General features: G+C 39.5%; 3 protein-coding genes across 3 annotated transcripts; all 3 read right to left on the bottom strand.

The window, feature by feature from the left end:
* Positions 1-1,213: 1,213 nt before the first annotated feature.
* Positions 1,214-3,337, bottom strand: LOC102010989 (putative olfactory receptor 52P1). The gene is made up of 2 exons (XM_005380103.2): positions 3,112-3,337; positions 1,214-2,372 (listed from the first exon to the last, which is right to left on the bottom strand). Exon 2 carries the CDS (start codon positions 2,361-2,363, stop codon positions 1,389-1,391), a length of 975 nt encoding a protein of 324 aa, XP_005380160.1. The 5' UTR covers positions 2,364-2,372; positions 3,112-3,337; the 3' UTR covers positions 1,214-1,388.
* A 3,505-nt stretch (positions 3,338-6,842) lies between these two features.
* LOC102010688 (olfactory receptor 52D1-like) lies at positions 6,843-7,843 on the bottom strand. The gene has a single exon (XM_005380102.1). The coding sequence runs from the start codon at positions 7,791-7,793 to the stop codon at positions 6,843-6,845; it is 951 nt and encodes a 316-aa protein (XP_005380159.1). The 5' UTR covers positions 7,794-7,843.
* A 13,385-nt stretch (positions 7,844-21,228) lies between these two features.
* LOC102010358 (olfactory receptor 52H1-like) lies at positions 21,229-22,191 on the bottom strand. The gene has a single exon (XM_005380101.1). The coding sequence runs from the start codon at positions 22,189-22,191 to the stop codon at positions 21,229-21,231; it is 963 nt and encodes a 320-aa protein (XP_005380158.1).
* Positions 22,192-26,294: the final 4,103 nt, after the last annotated feature.

The raw sequence follows: 26,294 nt of genomic DNA, 5'->3' as shown, positions 1-26,294 counted from the left end.
CCACCACACCCACCACACCTGGCCAGGCTGGCTTTGAAATCACTATGTAACCCAAGCCGGCCTCAAATTCACAACAATTTTCCTGCCTCAGCCTCTCTAGTGCTGCATATGTTAACAATCTTTACACAAATTATTTCACAATAATTTCCAGTACAAGGGGCTGGGGATTTAGCTCAGCGGCAAAAGCACCTGCCTGGCAAGCGCAAGGTCGTGAGTTCGGTTCCCGGTACCGGAGAAAAACCAAAAAAAAAAAAATTTCCAGTACAAAACTGATTTTTACAGCTATGACCCTAAGCAAAACATTCTCATAGTCGCCTCTTAACAGGAGGGTGTTAGGTGAGCCAAGGAACAAGAATGAGGTGTGAGGAGGAGGGGAAGGGGCAATAAGGAAAATAAAGATATGCCATATACAGAAACCTAGTAACCCCAGTTAATGTAAGCATTATGCGCCGTAACATGAGCTAAGACAAATAATATCAACAGGAATGAAAAGTGGGCTGGGGACTGGGGGGTGCAGAACACATACAGAAAAGAAACATGCTGTAGTATGTACGTTTAAGCATTCCGCAAGGTGACTGTGAACCACATGAACTGCAAACATGCACAAATAAACCAAAAAATGTTCAAAAGAAACTCAAACAGGAGAGTCTTCTCAGACGCTAGGATTCAGACCAGCAGAAGAGTTGACTCCAATTTTCACAAGTGTGAATTTTGTGTGTCAAATTTCTACACCTAAGAGCTTACCGTTCTTCCTTTTTCCTCTGAAGTGTCTTTGGAAATTGGACATGGTTTCCCATAGTCTTTGGGTTCATAAGGAAGCAGCAAATCCTGCTGTTCATTTATAAGGCTTCGGCTGTGGGAGTAATAATACATGACTCTAAATTAAATTTTGAAATTTCCCTGTCCCATCTCAGTGCCTAGAAACAATCTTTTCCACCTTTCACTCTGCCTTTGAACACACAAATACAGATACACACCCATAGCTACATGCACCTTGGCCTTGCCTTGGCAAAGTCAGTGGTGTTCTCCTACATCCTGGTGATGGTCAAGTTATTGTTTGCCCTTACGTTCTTTCTTCCTCTTTCTGTATGGGACCATTCCGCCCCATCTTAGGTGAGGTCAGTGTGTGCTGTTCAAAGTACATTTAGGTACATTATCATGAATAATTTGCTTAAGAAGATATAGAGAACAAGTGCCTTTATTTTATTTCATGGAAGATAACTGCCTTGCCTCGGAATTACTGAGACCAAGAAGTTCTCATGTGTTAGCTTCTCTGTCCAAAAAAATATTTGGTACCTAACCCATCAGCATGATGTATTTCTACCACAAGACAAATTTCCCCCAAACCGCATACACTTATCTTCTTCCTCGTCACAGTTGCTGGATCATCAAGCAAGTTTCTGACCGTGGGAAATGGTTACCAGCGCCTTCATCCAGGAAACATATTTGATCACTTTGTTCCGAAATTCTTTTGTCTTCACTCCATAAATAATGGGATTGAGCATGGGAGGTACAAGAAAGTAGAGGTTGCCAAGAATCGTGTGGACGTGGGGTGGAATGGCTCGGCCAAAGCGGTGAGTAAGAAAAGAGAAAAGGGAGGGAGTGTAAGAGATCAGCATGACACAGATGTGTGTGGTGCAGGTGCTGACGGCTTTGTGGTGGGCTTCCTTCGAAGAGAGGCGTGTTATAGCCTGGAGGATTAGCACATAAGATGAAGCAATAGCTGAGATGTCCATCGCAACAACCAGAAAAGCCACCACCAGCCCGTACGTGCGGTTGATTGTGGTGTCCACGCATACCATCTTCACTACAGCCATGTGCTCGCAATAGGTGGTTTGGATGGCACGACTGGCATGAAAGGGCTTATGCTGGAGGAGGATGGGCATGGGGAGAATAAAGAGGATGGCTCTCACCAAACTCACGAGGCCAATGAGCCCAATGCGGCTATTGGAAAGGATGGTGGCGTAGCGCAAGGGCTTGCAGATGGCCACGTAGCGGTCAAAGGCCATGGTGGTCAGGACAGCTGACTGCATGGCAGAAATGGAATGAATGAAGAACAACTGGACCAGACAGCCTTCATAGCTGATCTTGCTCTGGCCAAACCAGAAGATGCACAGCGCCTTGGGAATGGTGGTCGTGGACATGCCCAGGTCCGTGAGGGCCAGCATGCAGAGGAGGAGGAACATGGGCTTGTGCAGGGAGCGCTCTGCGGAGATGGTGAAGAGGATGGTGCAGTTCCCCAGCACGGTGATGAAGTAAAGGGAGGAGAAGGGGATCGAGATCCATCTGTGTTTGTCTTCCATCCCGGGGATGCCTTGCAGAATGAAGAAAGATGGGCGGCCGGTGGCATTGCAAGTGGTCATGGTGGCACCCTAGGGGAGAAGAAGAAACTGCCTGAGCTTCATTTGAAATTTTCAACAGTTTCAACCTGGAAGACAAAGATTGGAATATTAAGATACACAAAAATGATTCTGAAGTCGTAATTATATATATGGTACAGCAGTATATTGTAATATGACAGTAGTAATAATGTAATATAACACCACCAATATCTATGAGAATATATTTTACAATGTTTTTATTAAAGACTAATTATTGGCCGGGCATAGTGGCACACACCTGTAATCCCAGCACTTGGGAGGCTGAGACAGGAGGATCATTGTGAGTTTGAGAACAGCCTGGGCTACAAAGTGAACTCAAGGCCAGCCTGAACTGCAGAGTGAGACCCTGTCTCAAAAAGACAAAAAACAAAACAAAACAAATAAAGACTAATTGTTTCTTTAATAAAATGAGATCTTAACACATTTATATATTTAAAATAGATGTGTTTCCACTAAAAAAATATAACTTGAAGTATGCAAAACAAAAATGGTCAGAAATACAAAAAGAAAGTAAGGTAACGTCAAAGTTTATAATAAAGTCTTACATCCAAAAGGTGCGGAATACACATTTTTAGCAGATATGGGATAGGACAGAGTGAACCCTTTTTGACGAGAGCTTTGCCACGGTGATGAAGAGCGAAGTGGGCAGTGGGGCCCTGCAAAGCTGTAGCTCGGAGAACAGCCTGCTGGAATGTGAATCTGAAGCCCACCCTCATGGAGAACCACTCACCTGAATGTGAGGCAGTGAGAGAGAGGGCGGCTGGTCCCAGACACCTGCTTCGGACGTGCTCGGTGGGGGGGTACATATGTGTGTGTGTATATTTCAGGAGGCATCCCCATGGATGACTGCACTCATGGCCCAGCATCTCTTCATTCCTTGCTTTGTGGCACTCAGGATCCATCACCTAGCTCTTTAAGTAACCAAGGGAATGTCCCCCAGGGTTTTGAGATTAGCTCTTTGCTACTGTGCACCACATACACAAGTTACTGCTACCATTATGTGTACAATTGACCCTGGAGGGCGCCTGGACTCCCAGGAGATGAGGCTAAGTGATCTTAGAGAATCTGGGAGTGTTCAGTCTTTGCTAGTTTTGGAGGAGCTTGGAAAAGAGAGGGTAAATTTAAAGCCGATTCGACAGACAAATAAAGAAACACCGAGAAAGAGGGGAAGGGAGAGGCAGAGAGAGACAGCGACAGAGAAAGCCAGAGAGAGACAGGAATATGTCAGCCTTAAAATAGGAGGTGATCATTGCATTTGGACTTGGGGGACACTCTGCTAAGTGAAATAAGCCAAGAACAGAAAGAAAAGTATTATGTGGTATGACCCTATAAGTGGAATCTAAAATAAAAATGCCAAAGTGCAAACAAAAAGTTAATAATAGTGTGTAGCATCCAACATTTTTTTTGAATGGGTAAATTGTAGCTTCTCTTGACCCAGAGGTGGAACAATGGGTTAAATTCTGTAAGATGATGGACACGGGCTTGTTTCACAGTTGTCACCATATGAATATGTATGCCTCTTATCACACGCTTACTTCTGGAATAATCATGCCCAAGACAGAATCAGAGTTACTACCCTTGCCCATGAGCATCCTAACAAAATAATAGTGGTGACAATGATAATAATAGCAGCCCCTAGCCTCTTTCTGTCTTTCCCTCCACAACCTTTGCCCCAGTTGGTGGCTTTGCCTTTCATGCTCTCTGGAGTCTCATCCCTCACTCTCTATTCTCATAGCTCTTTTGTTCCAGGTCTCCCACCCCCTTTCTAGGTCCAGTTTTGGGCAGATAGTTTTTTATGTAAGTTCGGAGGAAGCAAATGTATTCAAAAACTTTGAAGCACTTTACCAAGACCACTGCAAAATGCAGAGGACCAACCGAAATCACAAACAGTGAAAAGCTCAACAGAAATACGACTCTGAGAGCCAGATTCTAATTCCTGATGTGGTATAAATTCTGCCTATAGCCAGGCCCTATAGAAAGACTTTAGTGAGAGTTTGGTAAGAGGGAAGCAAGAGCAGAGAAAAATGAACAGCAAATTAAATGGCTCAGGAAAATAATACACCAGTGGAAATGTCCATAAGTAGACAAGTGCGGATACCATTAAATATAGACACAAACTCACAACACATACACAGCTTTCTGCTGCAGAAATTCATGCCTTGGGGCTGGGGATTTAGCTCAGTGGCACAGCGCCTGCCTGGCAAGCGCAAAGTCGTGAGTTTGATTCCTGGTACCAGAAAACAAACAAACAAAAAAAAAAAATTCATGCCTCTAACAATGTTCAGAAATCCTGAATTCTGAGGGGCTGGGGATTTAGCTCAAGGGCAGAGTGCCTGCCTGGCAAGCGCAAGGTCATGAGTTCGATTCCTGGTACCTGAAAAAAAAAAAGAAATCCTGAATTCTGCCCCATCTTTCCTCTTGGTTCCACGGTGGTCCTGACAGGTGATAATAACAATAAACTTTCCTTTGGTCCTCCTCTTTCACAGAGCCTGCTATTTCCCCAAATCTTGTGTTACAATCACTTCTGTCATGTTTAGAATGGAGTAGGCATATAGTAAGTAATGAATAAATACAATACTTGCAATACAAATGAAGGGATAAGTTAGCAAATAATTAAATTCATTTAAAAATAAACTAAAAATATCTCATACCTCATTAGCTTTTACTCAGTTTTTTTCCTGTATATGTAGAAGTTCAAAACCCAACCATGTGCAGTTATTCCTATTTAAATGAATTTATAAAATTCAGTGGAAATTCAAACACATATGAATGATTCATGTGGATAGATTCTTGACAAAATTATAATTAAATGCAAAAAAATTATAATTAAATGCAATAGAAAGAACAAGTACCTAAGGATAAACCTATGACAAAGGAGTGATTGACCTGCTAAAAACGATAGGTTATAAAACTATTACACATTAAACAGTGAGGTTGTGGTGCATGAGTAGGCAGATTATTTGAAAGGAATTGCATCGACACAAATGCCCATTTATATATGCATATGGTATATTAAAAAGATAATATTGTAAAATGGAAAAATTGTATAGATAATATGAACAATAAATACATTTATATATTTCTCATATCATTTATCATATTTTCATACCAAGTCTAGCTAACTTTTATTTAATCTATTTTGTTGAAACAAAATTTATAAAGAAAGTAGAGCACAATCCAGGAATATAGAGTTAACATTAAGAAATAAAATATTTCTTAACAAATCTTTCTGTCTTTCTTAACAAAGACAGAAAGCCTTCTTTGTTCCCTTCGCATGTGGTATTTGCACTCTTTCAGAAATCACTTCCATCTTTCCCAAAGCAATGTATGTTTTTATACTATTATTACATACATGGATTCTAAATGATATGTTCTAAGAGAGAGTATAATTTAAGCTTGTATAAGTTGTATTATATCATCTTTTGCATTTTGATTTTGGTTCAGCATTACATCTCTGAGATATCTGTATTGCATTTGTTCAATGCACCAAGTCTGGAGTTTTAATTACCACTGCATAGCCATTGTCATATAATTTTTTATTTATTTTCTTTTTCATTTCATACACTTTAATGCTTCTGTAATAAATTTCTTTTATTCTTGTACAAAATTTAGAGGATTCTTATCACCTTATAAGCCTGCTTGGAATTTTCAGGAAAATGTGTCCTGGAAATTCTCAGATACTCAAAGGCCTCCTAACTAACTGAGGTGAGCAAACTGTTAGAATAACTCCACAGTGGTCCTCAGCATAATTGGTATGTTATACTCTTCACGCTGAGAAAGTGAGTAAGAATGCTATGGTCATCAATCACGAGGTGAGTATGCTAGCTGTACAGGACATCTTTTGAAGCAGTTCTTTCAGAAACCTGTACTGTGGCTTCTCCATGTGATAATGTGCTCCAGACTTCTCACCATGAACCACCAAGCAATCATTCACATCCATTTCAAACCTAATGCCAGGGCCAAAGGACCTGAGTTCTCACAGCTATATCTAGCCTACGGCTGACATGCTCACTGAAGGTACTATTGGTCTCGGAAAGTGCTGACAATTATTAATTAATTAACTAACGAGTACAGGTACCCTCAGTTCCTTGAAATGGTAAGTAAATAGCTCTTTTATAAAAATTTCTTTCCTAACTCTAACATATGCAAATTCTGTACATGGAGTTCATCCTCTCTGGCTTGCTCTTTTAATATTGCCTTCTAATCTTTCCCTAGGAAGATTCAAGATGCACAGGTCCGATAACAGGTCCCATCATAACTTTATGGGAAATAAGCTGTCGTTTAGCAAATAGAGATGGCTGAACTGCATTAAACACTCCAAAATATCAGATAATACGTGATACTTGTTTGCTGGGATTAGTAGAGGCAGCAACCACTAGTCTGGAGATAACAGGTGCTGAAGAAGAGAAAAGATTGATGATAGCTTTTCCTGTTAGCTCTTTGGGCAAGTAGAGAGTATGGTTACCTCCTCCCCATAGAAAACTCACATATTCTCTGGCGGATCCGTTTAGTATTAATGCCATAGACCAGAGGGTTGAGGACAGGGGGCACAAGTAGATAGAGATTTGCAAGTACAATGTGCACCCGAGGGGATACTCGGTGGCCAAAGCGGTGGGTGAAAAATGAAAAGAAGGCAGGAATATAGAAGACAAGAATCACACAAATGTGGGCTCCACAGGTGCTAAATGCTTTGAACTGGGCATCTTTGGAGGGCAATCGCAGCACGGCTTGGAGAATCATAATGTAAGAAGTGGCAATGAGGACCACGTCCATGCCAGTGACTGAAAGTGCTACTGTAAGGCCATAAACGGTGTTGGGGTTGATGCTGGCGCAGGCCAGCTTGGCTATGCCCATGTGCTCACAGTAAGTGTGGGGGATTACACGGTGTCCGCAGAAAGGTAAGCGCTCAATGAGGATAACAAAGGGAAAAACAAAGAGAAGCCCACGAATCACACATGCCAGACCAATTTTCCCGATCACGGTGGCATTGAGGATAGAGGTATAATGAAGCGGGCGGCAGATAGCCACATAGCGGTCAAAAGCCATGGCCAGCAGAACAGCTGACTCTGTGGCAAAAACTGCATGAACGAAGAACATCTGGGTGAGGCAGCCATGGTAGGATATTACGTGGGACCTGAGCCAGAAGATTGCTAGCATTTTGGGCAGCGTTGTTGAACAGAGCACCAGGTCAGTAAAGGAAAGCAGGCACAGGAAAAGGTACATCGGCTTGTGCAGAGCTCTGTCAGTCACGATGATGTAAAGGATGGTCCCATTGCCAACCAGAGCAAGGATGTACATGGAGCAGAAGGGAATGGCGATCCAAATGTGCTGCTCTTGCATCCCAGGAATTCCAAGTAAAATAAACGTGGAAGGGTGGAATGTGGTGTCATTGGAGACAGACGCAGAGAGCATAGCGAAGCAGAAAACTGCCTTTATCTTCCTACAAGTGATTAGAAAATGAAACGATGTCATCCTAAATGCCATTGATTTCTCCTAAACATCCATTTGACGTCTTGTCTCTTTTAGTCCCAGCATTTCTACTCAAATTCCTCCCTTCTGCCTTTTTGGCTTAGATTATGAAGTGATTTTGTAACCAGTGGTGTTTATTTCACTTCCATGTTTCCATCTGCCAGGGAAGCCTCCGCATCACTGCCCAAATATTTTAACATGAATATCCCCAATCAACTGCAACGCAAATATTAACTCTTCCCAGTATATGCTCTACAGCCTGTCCTGCATTTGCCAGCTGTGATCCACCCTCCACTCCTTGCTATTATGTTCTGGAATCTTCACCTTCTCACTGTCAGTCAGACTTAGCAGTAGGAAACAACCGACACAAGGCTGGAGAGAAGAAAAGTTAGATAAGGAGATTGTTTCTGCAACAGCTTTTGAGCAGGGTTTTGCAAGCTCCCTTTCTCCTGCCTGAACAGTCTTTCTGGTTGTGATTTCGTATGGTAACTGTATCTTCTTTTGGTCCAATCAGTTACCTAGGGAACTTCACAAACAGCTGTGATTGCCCTACCAATGATATCTCTTGGTTTCTCTTCAAATTACCTAAATTGGATATGTACTCTGTTTCCCAGGGAGATCTAGAACAAAGGTCAGGATGCAATGCTCTTCAGTGAGCTTTTTCCTATTTATCTAGCGTTGCTTATCATCACTTGCACCATATACTTCTGGCTTCAACCATTCCTATTGTTTTGAAATCCCTGGAACACACTTTCTTGCACCAGTATGCTTTTTGCACAGGAAGGTTTTTTTGCACAGAATGATTGTTTCCATTTAGTTACCTGGCCACCTGCCAATAGTCATCAAAAGTCAGGTTAAAAAAAAAAGTCAGGTGAACACATACTCAGCTATAAGGTATTACTATAATAACTTTTCCTAGGGAAAGAGAACCATACATCTTTAACACGCCTCCCTTTGGAAATGTACAACTGTTTAATAATTATGTGCATATATCTCTCTTTACCATGCTGTGAAATTTCTGAGTCTTATTTTTCTCTCTGCCCACTCTTTATGCCTTATATACACTAGGCTGACAAATAATGTTTAATAAATTACTAATGGATGATTGAACTCAATAACTGAAGTTTTAAGATTTAGGTGAATGACTATAGTGAGGAAAGTGGATATTTTGTATAGATGGATATTAGTAACTGTTCGTATTAAACCTACAAGTTCTTTCCTTGCTAGAGCTATGATTTCTACCATGTTTTTTCAGTATACATAATCCTCTTGTTTAATACAATATAACATGTATAGTATTAATAGATACAATAATATAATGCTTCGTATAATGTATATAATACATATCTGCCTGTTTTCTTGATTAAACACAGCCATTAGCTTGATTATAAGACATCTGTGCCTTATTTTGCTTTTTCTTTTTGGTATGGCACTCAAACTCATGACCTCAGGTTTGCCAGGCAAGCACTTATACCACTGAGCTATATCCCCAGCCCTGTCTTATTTTGCTTTACAGCTTTATAAAAGGATGGACATAGGCTGGGGATATAGCTCAGCAGCACAGTACCTGCCTGGCTAGCACAAGGTCTTGAGTTTGATTTCTGGTACCAAAAAATAATAGTAATAAATAAATCCGTTATTATTAAACAAATAAAGAAAAATAAAATGACAGATACTTCAGACTCATACTTTACAGCCAGTCAGTCCAGAAACCACAAGGTGTGTACTTCCTAAAGTCTCCAAGGAGATGAAGTATGTGCTGGGAAGAAGAATCACAAAGATTGGGCTTACAGGTAAGCCAAATTAGGGGTTTCTGGAGTGCCTTCCTGGGTTTGAGATTATGCCAGTGGGAAAGGAGAAAAGAATTCTGGAGCCATCTTGCCTTGGGAGATCCCCGTAAGCAGAGTTAGACTTAACATTTTTATCTCATGGAAGTCAGGTCTTTGGGCATCAAAGAGTCTTGTCTTTTAGAAGAGACATCAACATTTAGATCATCCAGTCCTTCTTCCCTAGAAAGAATTTTAGAATGTGGAGGAAACAAAGATAGGATCAAAGCATTCTACAAAGAATAACAACCCTTTAAATCTCTGCTCACCTGAAACTGTATCATTAAAAGAGTAACTAATACTGTATTATGAATTTTGTTTGTTATTAATTTCAATGTACATTTCTCATTTACTACTATAATTGTACTGTTACTGTAAAGTATATAGATAATAGCAGTTTATTACAAATTTTAATTACTAATGAAATCAGTATTGTTTATATTTTAAATCCACAACAAGAAAGTTTACTATTGAAAAAAATTACTGCAAATTTTCTGTGTTGTGTGTACTCTTTAAAATTCAAGAATTCAATTACAACCTCCAAAAAGAAAGTGATTATAAACATTTCAGAGCCTATCTTGGAAAAGTATAAATGTTTTGGCTTCTATCCTGATAAGGACTCCTCTTCTAAAGCAACAGATAGATCAATATATAATTTTGTTATGTAATTGAGAAATAAGTTACTAAGTATTTGTGATTCAGTAATTTTATGTTAAGCTGGGCATGGTGGTGCATTCCTGTAATCCCAGCACTTGGGAGGCTGAGGCAGGAGGATCCTTGCAAGTTCGAGACCAGCTTGGGCTACAAAGTGAGCTCAAGGCCAGCCTGAACTGCGTAGTGAGACCCTGTCTCAAAAAGATTATGTTGTTTGACTCCCAGATAAAGATATCCTGAAAAACCAGATCACCTGGCAATTGCTTGTGTATCTCTGCTGCTGGGACACTTATGTTTCTCTCTGCAGCCATTCTCAACTTCAGGCCCTGAGTCAGAGAGTGTTTCTTTCCATTGAGCCAAAGTCTCTAATCACAACCCACGATAAATGTTATTTTCTTCAATTTCTTAGGCTTCCAAACTTATAAATATATAATATTATTTCTTGGGCTGCTTCATTTCATTTCTTTGTCAAAAAAATTTTACTGTCAGTCTCTTAGGTACGAATTATTCTAGTTGCTTCACATACATTGATGAGTAAGAACACACATGCTCGATGATATGTTAAGCATACCATTTAATAAGAATACATAATTAATCAAGTAATCTCTATTGTATGCATTAAACACTACTGATTATGTGATCAAGAAGACTTACATGGGTCAGTTTCTACTCAGAGAAAGCTTCCTGGGAGAAATGAAATTTAGACTCCAAATCTGGGTCAATTGTTTCAAACATCTCATGTAGATATTTACCCCCAGTATTGTTAGCCTTATGAAGCTCTCCTTCTGAAGTCCCATCTGAAAAATAAGATATCAGGACCTAAATTTAGACTTCCAGGGGTCAAAGTATGGCTGTATGCAGTTACATGCTGACCATATTCTCTTTATTATTTTTGTATCCCTTCAGCCCTCAGTTTGATAGCATAGCTTTATAGAGTTTTATGAATTGCTGAGAAATTTATGCAAAAAATAGCAATATAACATAGTCTTACAATTTAATGCATACCAGCTATAATACAGTTATTTCTCATGATTTTGAAATCTCTAAGTCCATTGAACTATATATGCAGCTCTAAAAAAGAGGAAATTTCATTTGAAAATCTCAAATTGAAAGATATATTGGCTTTTTCAATCAGTAATCCAGGCTGAGGCAACACAGTTTCACTCCTTCCTGTATCAAGGACTCTCTTTCGAGCTAGCTGAGTCCTCACTAAGTGGGTTAGGTGAACTCTCAGGAAATGAAATGGGACAGCTCCCTAAAGTTGCCAGTAGCATAAAACTGCCAATGTCAGTGGAGTCTTCTCACTAATTTCTCTTGGGGTCAAGGAACTATTATGGCATTTGGGTTCCTTCGATCCAAAAGTAACAAGTGTGTTCTGTACTGCCACTAAGAGCAGAGTAAAGATGAAGGAGTGATTATCTCACTTTTGGTAAAGGAACTTTTCTTAGACTATTGAATGAAGCAGTGACCTGATTTTTGCCCTGCAAAAAAACCAACACCTGGGGATTTCCCACAAGGATTCGTAGCTTGGTGGGTCTCTAAAGTTTATGCATATGAATGAGAATTAAAACAACACGGAGATTCTATCTCACCCCAGAAAGAATGGCTATCATCAAGAAATCAACAAATAAATGCTGGAGGGGCTGCAGGGGAAAAAGGAACTCTTCTCCACTGTTGGTGGGAGTGTAGACTGGTGCAGCCATTATGGAGATCAGTCTGGAGATTCCTCAGTAAACTAGGATTAGACGTCTCATTCAACCCAGCTATTTCCCTTTTGGGTGTTTTTCCAGAAGAACTGAAAACATCATACCACAGCCATATGTGCACCAATGTTCACAGCAGTTCAATTTGTCATAGCTAAATCTTGGAAACAACCCAAATGCCCACTAACTGAGGAATGGGTAAAAAAGATGTGATATTTTTATATAATTGAATATTACTCAGCTATTAAAAAACTAGAGGTTTTTATCGGTAAATGGATGCAACTAGAGACCATACTCACAAGCGAAATAAATCAGACTCATATGTGTAAACATCATATTGTCTCCCTAGCGTAAGAACCTGAAAGAGTGCATAAAATTTAAAAGGTATGATAGATATTGTGAAAGGAAAAGAAATTGCTCAAAAAGATAGAACAATTGGGATGAGGGAAAAGAGAAAAGAAAGAAAGAAGGGAAAAAATTTTTTTTTGCTTCCCCTTGTTGGCAAGGTTATTTTACTATTAATTTTTATTGCTTTATTGAAAGGAACAGTTCACATTTAAGTGTTTGATCAATTTTACATACCTGTATTTGTTTATCTGAGTAACCAATTTGAAGATAACAATCTGTAATACAACCATTGTTAACTTCCTATCACCTTGTCTGAAATTCTGTATTTCTTGTATTGTTTTTATGTTGTTTTGTTTATGTCTGTGTGTTTGGTAATATGTTTTCATTCTTCTATCTTTAAAATAAAAGAAATATATATGCTGGGGAAGGAAACACAATCTATCATCATCAGATGAGCTGTGAGCATGATACCAGCTTCTTATGCCCTCTCTAAATATATTATGAATATATTGAAATATATAATGAAATGAATGAAAAATTTCAATGTGTCTAATCCAAATTGAAGTGTGCCATAAGTAGAAAATACATATTACTATATGTTGAACACAACATAAAAAGGTAAACTAGCTCATGAATGCCTTTAAAATAAAAAAATGAAGTTTATGCACATGAAATTCTAGGATTATCTACATGAAGAAAAATCTGGAAGGAATCAGTTGTGCTCAGAAATGGGGAGCAGAAAACCAGATGAGCATGCTGCTCTCTAGCCTTTCCAGGGCCACTGAGAAGCTCCAAACGCTCAGGAACAAAGTCACTCGCTAGTGTCTCTCTGGTGTGAGAAACTGAAAGTATAAATAAGAACGAAAATGCATAACAGATACTGTGAGACAGGAAGAAGTTGTTCAAAAGGAAAGGAGAACGGGGGAGGGGTGAGGGGGAAAGGAAGAAAGCGAAAAGAAAACAAATAGAAAAGAAGGCTAAAAGGGAAACAAAGCTTTGTAAATAAGGTGAGAAAGTGGAATTGAAGGGAGGGCATGGGATTGGGAAAAAGGAGGAATCAAGCTATATCGTGTGCAGGTACAGATTCCCTGTGATGAATGTGATTGTTATGTAGATCCAAATTGTACCAATAAACTTACTTTTTTAAAAAAGTTACTCACTAAGACATGTATATAGCTTCTCCCTTACCTGACTAATATAAGTGAGAGCAAGAGGCAGCTGTCGTGTGCTTCTCCAGCAACCATTTACTACCTGTACGTATCTCACGTCGTCCTGCTGTGCACCTCAAACACACAAACTGGAGCTTATTTCAAAGAGAGAAAATAAATGTTGACCTCACTGTTTTAAGAAAGGCTCCTGCTAGACATCCACCTGGTTTATCTGACGTGCAAGGAGAACAGCCAGAGACTAAAAGCTCAAAGGGCAGCAGGACTCATTCAGGTGCAAAGCAAGGAGGATTTACTGCGATAAAGGTTCATATGCATAGGGAATACAAATATCTGAGGGATTCGGGGAGCCGTCATTTCTGTAATGGACTCAGGGATTTAACTGAAGTGATCTCTAGAGCATCCCAAAACATGGGCATCTCTGAGTGATCGTCGTTTCTCCCAGTCTTTCCCTAGCTCCCTTCCTGGCTCAAAAGAGGTGTCCTCAACCTGATTTTCTGTTCACTTCACCCATCTGGCACTCACCCCATCCCAGGGAGCCAGCAGCACAGAAGACTTGATCCAGCACAAGTAGCATAGCTCCTGGGTCTGAGGTCTGGACCTATTTATCTCCATCATGTAAAGACTTTTTAATCCAGAGAGGCTATGCTCGGCTCACGATCCCAGAAGCTACAAAGAAATGAATTTGCAGAGGCAATCTCTGGGGAGGCATGCCAGTCATGGCAGGATCTTTCAAAGGCTGAACTTTTTTTTTTTTTTTAAGATAGGAAAGAAGTCACCAGGGCCTTGTACCAAGGGACTAATCACTGCTCAGTGTTTGGACAAAAAATATAAGCAAGTTTGGCCAGACTGCTGGAGAAAGCAATTCAAGTAAGTGGGTGGAGTAGGGAAAAGATTTCCAGGAATATAAAGTGGGTTGGAATTTTCCCAGTTTCCTTTGTTGTCCAACCTAGTATCACAGATCAGTTGTTCTCCAGAAAAGAATGACTGTGCTTAACCTGACTTCTTCAAGGTTGACATTGACCTGGATTCTTAATTTCTCCCTAAACTTATGTGTGTTTATTGGGCTAATTCCTGGTCTTGCCTTAATTACACCAGATGACAAACTACTTAGACAGTGTTACTGCTAGTTTTGAGTCATCCCAGAATCTGTGAAGTGATATGATATATTTTCAGTTGTTATTATGCAAATCAGGAGTGAGGAGGAAGGGCCCACATTGTGTTTATACATTCATTAGTCATCATCATAATGACAATATTTTAGAGCTATGTAAACAACATATTATCTCACTAGTATAAGAACCTGAAAGAGTGAGTAAAAATTAGGAGGTACGATAGATATTGTGAAATGAAAGGAAACTGCCTGAAAGTAAAGAGCGACTGGGAAGAGGGAAAAGAGAAAAGCAAGAAGGAAAAATTATGTTTATATGTGTATACAGGATAGCTAACATAGTTGTACTACTGACTTCTACCGCTTTATTGAAAGGAATAGTTAATGTTTAATTCTTTGATCAATCTTACATGTTTATATTTGTTTTCCTGAGTAACCACTTTGAAGATATCAACATGTAATACAACAACCATTGTTAATTTCCTATCACCTTGTCCGAAATTCAGTATTGCTTGTATCATTTTTGTGTCATTTTGTAAATGTATGTGTGTTTGTTAATACATTTTTGTTCTTCTATTTTTAAAATAAAAAAAATTTTAGAGTTATGAGATTAAGTGAGGCCAGGCATAGCGGGGCACGCGTGTAATCCCAGCACTTGGGAGGCTGAGGCAGGAGGACTGTTGCAAGTTTGAGACCAGCCTGGGCTACAAAATGAGCTCAAGGCCAGCCTGAACTGCATAACAAGACCCTGTTACAAAACAGGAGGCCTTTCCTCCTAACTCCTGATTTGCATAATAACAACCGAAAATATATCATACTGTTTCATAGATTCTGGGATGACTCAAAACTAGCAGTCACACTGTTTAAGTAGTTTGTCATCTGGTGTAATTAAGACAAGACCAGGAATTAGCCCAATAAACATACGTAAGTTAAGGGAGAAATAAAAAAAAAAAAGAAGAAAAAGAAAAAGAGATTAAATGAGATTTAAAAAAAAAAAGTGAATGTATAGAAAGAGCTAAAGATCCTAGTGTAATGGGATATAGTAATATTGGTTACTTGGGAGCCTGAGGCAGAAGATCACAAATTTGAGGCCAGTCGATCAAAGATGGAAACTCTAGTCTAGAGTTTACATGATAAAAACAGAACCAGTGAAAGAGACAAGTAAGGCAGGAGAAAACATACCCAGGCCAAGTGAAGAGCATCATTTAAAAAGGTGGAGATGTACATAAAACTATACAAAATGTTACTAATTGATAAAAGAATAAAAGGATTAGGACTACTGCTTTTACATTTGTAATGGTTGTTGTCCTTGATTAAATCAAAATCACGCCAAGTTCTGTGGTGGCACACACCTTTAATCCCAGCACTTGGGAGGCTGATGCAGGAGGATCATTGAGAGTTTGAGGCCAGCCTGGGCTACAAAGTGAGCTCAAGGCCCACCTGAACTGCATAGCACATAGTGAGATCCTATCTCAAAAAGACAAATAATAAATACATTAAAATAAAACAAAATCACACAGTGACAATATGAGCTTTGGGCAGAAGGGAGTTGACGTGAAAATGAGAAGAATTAGAAACAGTAGACAGAGCTACCTCTTTGAAGGAGTTGTAATGCAAAGAGAGCACAGACTTGTGGGTAACAGCTGAAGTGGAACTGGAGTCAAGAAAGAATTTTAACTTGAGAGAAATAAAGTGTTTACTCTGATAAAGAAAAACCCAACAGGGAGGGGAAGTTAACCCTTCAACAGTAAGAAAAGAATTGCTGGACCCATGCCGCAAACAGTAGTGCAGAGCTGGATTCAGTTATGACTGCTGTGTTACTATTGTCAAAAAACACAGTGAAGTGTGTCCTGGGGAAGGTGAAAATGAGAGAGAGAGGGAGGGAGAGAGATCTTATGATAAAGATTAATTCTAAGAATGGACCATAACATTAATGTTGCCAGGGTGAAGAGTGAAGAAATAAAGAAAAGGAATACGTGATAAGGCAGTAAAATGAATTTATTATTCATGCCTTAAAGTTCAAAAACTTTGAATTGGGATTTGAGAGAAAGGGAGCTTAGGGTGATGAGCCAGGCATGAAATGCCTAGAATTTAGAGTATTAATAATTTACACATGTATTTGTGTAAATACAGACTCTTGAGGTATGGCCACGGTATCTGCAGGGCCGTCAAGAGATCTGAAGGGAACGTCAGAGTGTTGAGAATCAAATTTATCCCAGTTATCTATTATTGTATACAAGTACCCCAAAACATAATGGTTTCAGAGCAACTTAGTATCATTTTTTATGACTCTGTAGATGTACTGAAATCAGTTGAACATTTCTCAGTTGGGCTGTCAGGAGCTACAGTCAGGTTGTGATGGAATTGCAGTCACCTCTAAGCTTGGCCAGAGGCAATGTAGTGGGTACCGGCTGTTAAATAAAAACTTAGCCAGGACTGTCAATCACACGACCTCTCTGTCACTTGGGACATCACAGTAGGGTGCCTGTGTACTAGAAAGTATCAAGGAAGTAAATGTGTGAACACAGCAATGCGAATCTGGAAGGTTTCCTGTAACAGTGCCTCAAATATCACCACAGGCCACTGCTATTTTTCAAGGAAATTGCTAAGGCCAGTCCAGAGTAAAAAGAGAGGAATTAGATCTGCGCTTTTGAACGAGTGGCAAGTGATATCACAGGAAAGTCGATGGGTTGCAAGATATCGTTCTGGTTATTCTCAGAAAATAAAATTTGCAACATTCCATTTTCTGGCCATAATATTACATATCTCCTCCTACAGCCACAATATGTTTACCAACCCCTCATTCTCATGTCCACTATGGGATTAATTCAAAGCACAGGTCTCATAAATCCAGAGTAGAGTAGTTACTCTTAGTGAGTGAGAGACTAAGGGGAAAGGAGAAAAGGGAAAGGTTGATTGGTGAGTACTGTGTTACAGTTATAGCACGAGAATAAGTTCTGGAGCTGGGTACAGTGGCACACATCTGTAATCCCAGCACTCGGGAAGGCTGAGGCAGGAAGATCATTGTGAGTTCAAGACCAGCCTGGTTTACAAAGTGAGCTCAAGGCCAGTCTGAACTGCATAGCGAGGCCTTGTCTCAAAAAGACCTAAAAAAAAAAAAAAAAAGAAAAGAAAGAAAGAAAGAAAGAAAAAACTGAATAGAGGAAAGGAGGAGGGGAAGGAGGGAAATGAGATTTAAAAGGGGACTTGTGGCTTTCATAAATATATATATATATATTTGAGAAGGGACCAAAAAGGATAGAGGGTGGGGGAGTGAGGGGAAGGGAAGAGTATAAAAAGGAATCAGTATGTGTTATGTACATGTTCCAACTCCCATGATGAATCTAATCATTATGTACTGCAAACATGTACCAATAAAAATGAACAAATACTAAATTTTCTATTTAAAAACTGAGGATTTATTCCATTAGACAAAAGTCATACTTCCTCCTAGAAAGTCCATTGCCTTATTTTTGGTTGAGAGTAATGGTGTTAGGGAAAAATATTCTTGAGATTCCTAGCAGCCTCTTTGCCTAGTTGGAAAAGTTTATAAAGTGCATCCTGAAGGCCAGGCGTGGTGGGGCATGCCTGTAATCCTGGCACTCTGGAGGCTGAGGCAGGAGGATCGTTATGATTTTGAGACTAGCCTGGGCTACAAAGTGAGCTCAAGACCAGTCTGAACTGCATAGCAAGACCCTGTCTCAAACAGACAAAAGTAAATAAATAAATAAAGTGCATCCTTAAATAAATAAATAAATAAAGTGCATTCTCTGTCCTTAACAAAGAATATTCTTACAACCTCACTGTAGCAATGATGCACCATGCTGAGGCCATTTGTTTAAACTTGAGAAGTCTTTTACCATTTTGAGATCCTGGGGTTGAGGGAGACCATTTTTCTTCGAACCTAACCAATACTTATTTGTACGTACTCTAAATTTTTCTGCATCTCATATTTCTTTTTTTATTTTTAAATTTATTTTTAAAATATAAGAAGGAAAACATTAATAAATAGACATCCATTTACAAAATAGCATAAGAACAATACACGCAATACTGAATTACAGACGAAGTGGTACGAAATTAAGAATGGTGGTTGTATTATACATTGATATCTTCAAAGTGGTTTCTCAGAAAAACAAATAGAGACATGCAAGATTGATCAAACAAGTAGTCATTAACTGCTCCTTTCAGTAAAGCGATAGAAGTCAGTAGTATGACTATGTTAGCTATCCTGTGTATACACATAAACATAATTTCCCCTTTCTTTTCTCTTTTCCCTCATCCCAGTTTTTAAATTCTTCTGAAACACGGACTAATTTCACTTTTGTCACATTTCCTTATCTGTGCTTCATCAATGTGGTACAAAAATAACACTTGTACTTTTAGAACTGTACCTCACAATCTCCTTGGCCAGATGCACCAGCACATTAGATACGGAAATTTTTCCCTATTTCTGCCGTAAGTCTCAGAAATTTTAATTAGACTGGTTGTGCCCGATGGCTTACTGATATAGCTGGCAGTTGTTGGCCGTGATCTCCATTGGGGACACTCACTTGAATTTTTAGAAACAGTTTCTCCATATTGCTTCGGATGCTCACAGCGTGGTACCGAGAATCTAAAGGGAGCCTACAATGATCAAACATTTTAAGAGACCCAAGACGACACTGAAGAGATTTCTACAACCTACTCTCAGAAGCCACAGAATGTCACTTCTACTGGAATTTTTTTGTGTTGGAATTGCTAATCTCTTTCCAGACTCAAGAAAAGAAGGATTAAACTCTAACTGTTAAGACAGAAATGGGGAGAAGGTTGTAGCACAGAAGATGGAAGACATATTTGACCATCTTGGTAAAATACAATAACATATCAAGTTATTAAAGAGCCTGCAATGTGCACATGAAAATCACTAAGAATTATAACAACAGTTGAGTTTTTTACTTTATTTTCTTCTGTTTTTTGGAGAAAACAACAATATGCCAAGAGCCAAAACTTTTTGAAGAAGGAGAAGTGACCCTGGCTCAAGAGATAAATACCACAAGTAGAGGGGAACTGGATAATGTATTATGATGATATGAGATTTAAAAGTGAAAAGTTTTAGTGTGAATGAATAATGTTAGTCAAGAAGGCAATAAAGGAGACATAAACCTCTTTTAGACCTGGAAAATTACCCAAAGAAACACGTCTATGGGTTTTTCAAAGGACCATAACTTTGAAGGCATCCAAGACTTCTTAGGCATCACAGTCACTTAGAATATCCTTAAAGGATGCAGAGGTCCACTCTTGTATGACAGAGCCTGGAGTTTTGCACTTTAAGTGAGTTCTGGGCCAGGGAAACAGCTCAGCAACACAGCGCCTGCCTGGCAAGCATACCACCAAAAACAAAGGAAGTTCTCCAAGTCATTCTGATGCCCACTATAAGTTTGAGACCCACTATCTTAGAAAATTAATTTCCTGAAAAGAATTCTTTAAAAAGTATAAACATTCACTGTTATTCCTACCAAGTTTTTATGTAGAATATTCCATAGAAGGTTTTCTGAGGGTTTTACTCACCACTTTTATTAACCCAGTTCTGAGGGTTTTACTCACCACTTTTATTTCATTTATAAGAATAATCTAATCAATATGTAATACAAGAAGCATTATTAATTTCCTACACTTTGTTTGTAACTCTGTATTGTCTGTACTGTTCTTTTGCTATTTTGTAAAAGGTTGTCTGTCTGTCAATGTTTTCCTCCTTTTATTTTTAAAATAAAAAAAGAATAATCTATCAATATGATATAGTCAAGAAATACCCTGTCCCACATATCTTACCTGAAAACGAGATGTAACCTCCCTCTGATCTAGCTTTCCATGCAAACATGTCTTCTTCAGCTTTTTATTGCTTCTCCTGAAACCTACCTGCTCATCTTTTCTCACCGCTTTCAATAAACCATAGTAGATTTCTAGGATTTTATGTAAATTTATGCTAACATTATGGAAATTGTCACTTTTAAAAAATGAGAAGTGGGCAATCCACTCAGGACCCCTTCTGTCCCTCTCTTGGACAGAAACTTTCTTTTCTCCAATAAACATATTCTGCTCTTAATCTCTGTTGTTCCTAAAATTCATTCTTCAGTTTTAGAGAACAAAAAATTGTATCAGATATCTTTCAGGTTGGGAGTGTATTTCCCCTGTATCACAATCTTATTGGTTGATCATCATTTTAACTCACCTCATGATTTTGTTCTATAAAATTTCCCTTGAGAGGTAAGCTTGGTAGCAACCTGTTCAGGACCCCTCCTGCCTCTCAGGAGCTTTTTTTTTGTTTTCTGTCTTTTTGAGACAGAGTCTTGCTATGCAGTTCAGGCTGGCCTTCAGCTCACTTTGTAGCCCAGGCTGGTCTCGAACTCACAATGATCCTCCTGCATCAGCCTCCCAAGTGCAGGGATTACAGCATGTGCCACCACCCTCAGCTCAGGAGCTATTCTTATTCCCCATTTCTTTTCTCCAATAAATTTTCCTACTCTTAAAAAAAAAAAAATGAGAAGTACTCCAAAACCAAAACTACTACCTGTTTTCCTTCCCAAGCCCTCAGCCTCTTGTCATCCCTGTAGGGAAAAAGAGTAGTTTGATTTTATCGCGAATCTGCTTGGTCTTCACCCCGTAGATGATTGGATTGGTTGCTGGAGGGATGGACACGTAAAGGTTAGCAAAAAGTATGTGGAAAGAGTGAGGGATGTTATGACCGAAACGATGGGCAAGGACGGAGAATATGGCTGGTGTGTAGAACATAAGCATGACACAAACATGGCAACCACACGTGCTGAGAGCTTTCTGCTGGGCAGCCTTCGATGGGAGACGAAAGACAGCACGGAGGATCAGAACATAGGAGATTCCGATGAGGATCAGATCTGAGGTGACAGTCAATATAGGCACAGCAAAGCCATACCAGACATTGATGGAAATATCTGAGCAGGAGAGCCTGGCAATGCCTATGTGCTCACAGTATGTGTGGGGAATGGTAAGTGTCCTGCAGAATGGTAGTCGCTTTAACAGGAACACACATGGGAAGATGATACAAAAGCTCCTGCTGATTATACCCATCATGATCTTCATGATAACCTGATGTGTGAGAATAGAGGTGTATCTTAGAGGGAAGCAAATAGCAACATAGCGATCAAATGCCATGGCCAGCAGTATAGCAGAATCCATGGCAAAGCTGGAGTGGAGAAAAAACATTTGGGTAAGACAGCCAGGAAATGTGATCTCCTGAGGACCCAGCCAGAAGATACTGAATGTCTTTGGTACACATGTGTTAGACAGGATGAGGTCTGTAGCAGCCAGCATGGAGAGGAAGAGGAACATGGGCTCATGGAGGCTGCGATCCACGGAAATAAGGTAGAGAAGCATGCTATTGCCTGCAAGGGCCACAAGGTAGATAATAAAGAAGGGAATCCCGATCCAGATGTGGAACTGCTCCAGCCCTGGGATTCCCAGTAGGATGAAGGGGCCTGGATTGAAGCTGCTCGAGTTGAATGTGGCCATTATGGTCATGGTTGGGTGAATTTCATACACTGAAAGTAAAAATTTCATGACTGTTACAATCATCCACGGACATCCACATCTGAACTTTTTCAGTATGATTCAATATGATTCTCTCACTTTCAGTTTGTAGGAAATGATCGATTATCCCTCATCGCCTTTCTTTCCTAATAAATTGCTGCCAAATTGTCAGTCACAATTTTAAAATCTATTAGCAGTACTATTGAAATATTTTCCCAGAGACAGTCACACAACTCAATCCCAGTCCTGCTCACCTGTCAGCAGGCCAGGAAACTTCCTAAGATGAGGTGTACGTGAAATAATATTAAGCAGAGAACTACTTCATTAAAAGTTAAGAATCTGGAGCAAAATTCAGTGTGAAATCCCAGCTCGGGGCAAGCTGTAGTTAGTGTGTGGAATCGCAAGGCACTTAAATGCGGGCTCAACTAAAACCTACGCTCCTCTTGCGGTCTCCTTTTATCCTTCCTTCACCCTTCACCCTCACAGTCTGCTTAGTTCTCATCACTATTATGGAAAAGTTTACCAAAAACAGCTAGAAGTGGGAAATTAGCACCTTGCCTACCCACCTTCAAAGTTTTAAATACAATAAAGTGCTGCATTGGGTCGTTCATCTGTCCCAAGCTACATTTTCTGTAATCAATTAGTAGTATCTTTATTTTCTATCACACTACCTTTGACCACAAAATCTTGATTTTTGTCCTTAGAAGATATTTGACTCTCCTTTGTTTACTGATGTATTTGATTACTAAGGATTTTTCTCCTCTCTCTTAAAACTGGTAATAAATCCATGACATACCCTATAACTATACACGCTCAGGGCAACCTCAATGCTAAGCTAAACGCAAGCCCTGCCTTTCAGCAGTGTCTTGATCAGGAGATAGAGTAATTCATTGTCTATCCTTTTTTTTTCTATTTTTATGCTGACTGTGTTGGTGTGACAATCTACCCTCTGCACGCTTAAATTAAGGAGTGTGCATTGTCGACCACTGGTCACATAATAAAGACCTATTCCAGAAAGCAACTGTTCTATTCCATTACCTTTGTATGCTACACCATGGTATTGGATAGCTTGACCCTTATCCAGCCATCCAAAAGAACAGACACTGTCACAAAATACAAATACACACCTATGCTTGCACATATGAGATAACCTAAAAGTGTCTGAACTGACATGGCCAGTCTTCAATATACCAAGACTATCTACTGCCTTTAACATATCTTACATGGTTAGAGTTAAAACTTTTGAGCCCCCTCAAAAAAACCCTAGAAATATTGTGCAGAGAGACATGGAGAGAATTCAGAATGAAGCTCCTAGCTCTTTCACACACTTTTTTTACATGAATATAACCTATAAAACTACATTCAAAATTCTAATCTTGGCTTTCCCATTTTCTGGATCCCACCCTTACGTGTCTCTTTCTCTCACCCCTCCATCACCTCCATTTCTCATCAGCTGTATTTGCCACGGTGGTTACTCTGTCTAATAGCTCCACACTGCTCACCACCCACTGATACCTTGGAGCTCCTGGTCCTGGCACTGTTTTTTGCAAAGGCAGGGTTAGGAACACAGAGTCCAGAAATACAGCAGGCAGGAGAAAGACCAAAACAGAGGAGAAGCAGCCTGAATATCAAGGATGGACACATGGACAAAAGGGAAAGACATGGGGTCATGCTCACAGTAGTAAAGATCAAACACAAACCTGGGAGACACTGTGAAAATATATAACCCTCGATGTCTCTGTGGATTAAAAGCAAGTTAAAAACAGAGGGCCTCTGAGCCAGGGAGACCTGTGAGCCTCTGGTCTCAATGCACTAAGATATTCCAAGACAGGAGGAAAGATTCAACTAAGTGAATAATTTTCCAACTTAGTGACATAGTATCCTGCTCCAGTTAGTAGTGGCGTGGATATTTTAGAATCCAAGGAGGTTGTGTAAGGACAAAAATATATATTACCTTTCCCCATATATCCCAACATCCATAGCAAACACTCCTACAGTGGAAGACAGATTTATAAGAGAAAAGCATAAGAATTTATTTTATCAAAGTTTTAGTTGACACAAGAGACTTTAGAAATGAAGACCCAAATATGCAGGAAAAACTGGATTTTATACTTAGGTTCAATGAAGAATGGACAACCATGTATAAATGCAATTAAACTAAAAGGATATGGTCTAAGTATTAAGTGGAGGGGGACTGCTAAACCAGGCCTATTGTTTCCTATGCTGCTTGGTCCCTTGGTTTAGCATTTCTTTACCTCTTGGTATGAGGTAGGACCCTTCATAAATGAAGATCTTACAGCCTGCCTTCAAGGGAGGTAGATAGAAGAGCGACCTCACTATGTTTTATAGCTTTCATTGAAGTGAGTCTTATTTTCTATGACCTGCCCTGAGGAAGAAGAATTCTAATGCCAGGTATGGTGGTGCACACCTGTAATCCCAGTACTTGGGAGGCTGAGGCAGGAGGATCATTGCAAGTTCGAGGCCAGCCTGGGCTACAAAGTGAGCTCAAGTCCAGCCTGAATTGAATAGGGCGACCCTATCTCAAAAAGACCAAAAAAATAAAAATAAAAAAAAAAAAATAATTCTAGTGTCTATGTCATATTTCTGAGAATAAACAAGGCAAAGGAAAGGAACAGGGAGAGTTGTATGTATTTCAAAGCACACAACTTGCCAAAGGGCTGCATTTTTCAGTGCCATGTTCTGAGATCAACCATGGCATAACTGAATTTTTAAAGGTCTTCTTCTAGTTTGACCAGCAAGAGTTAAAGAGCTACTGTATTCTGTAGCCCAGTCCAGCACTCCTAAAATTCCTTGTACAGGAACCATTTTATCTTCTGAATCCTCGGCAGAAATTTTCTCGTAGTGGGTAATCTATCAGTGCTTGCTGAAGACAAATAAATCCGTTCCATCTTCAGGTGACGAAGCTCTGCACACATTTCTCACTGTGACTCACATCTGTGCAGTTGTGAAGAGGCTGTTCTTTTCAGCGATTTCTTTCGCGGCCAGGCTTGTTTGCCAGTTCTTTTGATCTTCCCACAGAGGTCCACTATTTAGAGGATGAGCTACTAATTTATTCGTGTAGGGTTAGTCTCTAAAACAAATTACATGCAAGTGTGAAAACCACAGATAACCTCCCTGGGTATTCTATCTAATTCTTCCAATGATAAAATGTTCCACAAAACCTTCCACTCATCCAATGAAGAAGCCCAGTTTCTAAAGATAATGGCCAAAAATTAGAATTTACCCATTGCCTATCTCATCCTTTCCTTCGTACTAAACAAAACATGTAACTCCTCGAGGAATCAGATTTGTTAAAGAGGAATAAAAATTTGGAAATGTGTATCTTTAACATATATTGCAAAGAATTGGTGGTGAAACGATTATCACCTTAACTATAGAGAAAAGAAGTCTTTATGATTTCTCCCAAATTTTCTATTTAGGTTAAATTATAAATACAAACTGGGCATGGTGGAGCATGCCTGTAATCCCAGCACTCAGGAGGCTGAGGCAGGAGGATCACTGTGAGTTTGAGACCAGCCTGGGCTACAGAGTGAGCTCAAGGCCAGCCTGAACTGCATAGCGAGACCCTGTCTCAAAAAGGAAAAAAAAAAAAAAAAAAGAATCCAGATAGATTCCCACTGGGCATCATAGACTTCATCTTTTAACTGAAACTCTTTCCATTTATTAGGTAAGTATTCATTGAGTATCTACTATGCTAGGACTGAACTATGAAGTGCTAGGATCCTTTCAGGAAATGGGAACAAAGATAAACAAGGTAGACAATAACCTAGTCTTCAGTAACCTAATAGAGAGAAGGCAAAGGCATTTTCAAAAGTAAATACATAAGCATCATCTTATCAAGAATATGATGAACCTTGAAATTAAAAGTACTTATTCCATGACAATGTATACATGAGACAGTAATCTAGAGTACAAGATTGAAGAAGGAATATCTCAAGAAGGAGTTTTAATTGAAGCCTAAACAAGAGATGCCAAGCAAAGAATAGTGAAACAAAGAAGGCACAATTGGGGGCTGGGGATTTAGCTCAGCGGCAAAGCGCCTGCCTGGCAAGCGCAAGGTCGTGAGTTCGGTT

The sequence above is a fragment of the Chinchilla lanigera genome, unplaced genomic scaffold (genome assembly GCF_000276665.1).
Source record: "Chinchilla lanigera isolate Chin_1 unplaced genomic scaffold, ChiLan1.0 scaffold00013, whole genome shotgun sequence".
Classification (NCBI taxonomy): Eukaryota; Metazoa; Chordata; class Mammalia; order Rodentia; family Chinchillidae; genus Chinchilla; species Chinchilla lanigera.
This window is presented reverse-complemented; position numbering and strand designations above follow the sequence as displayed.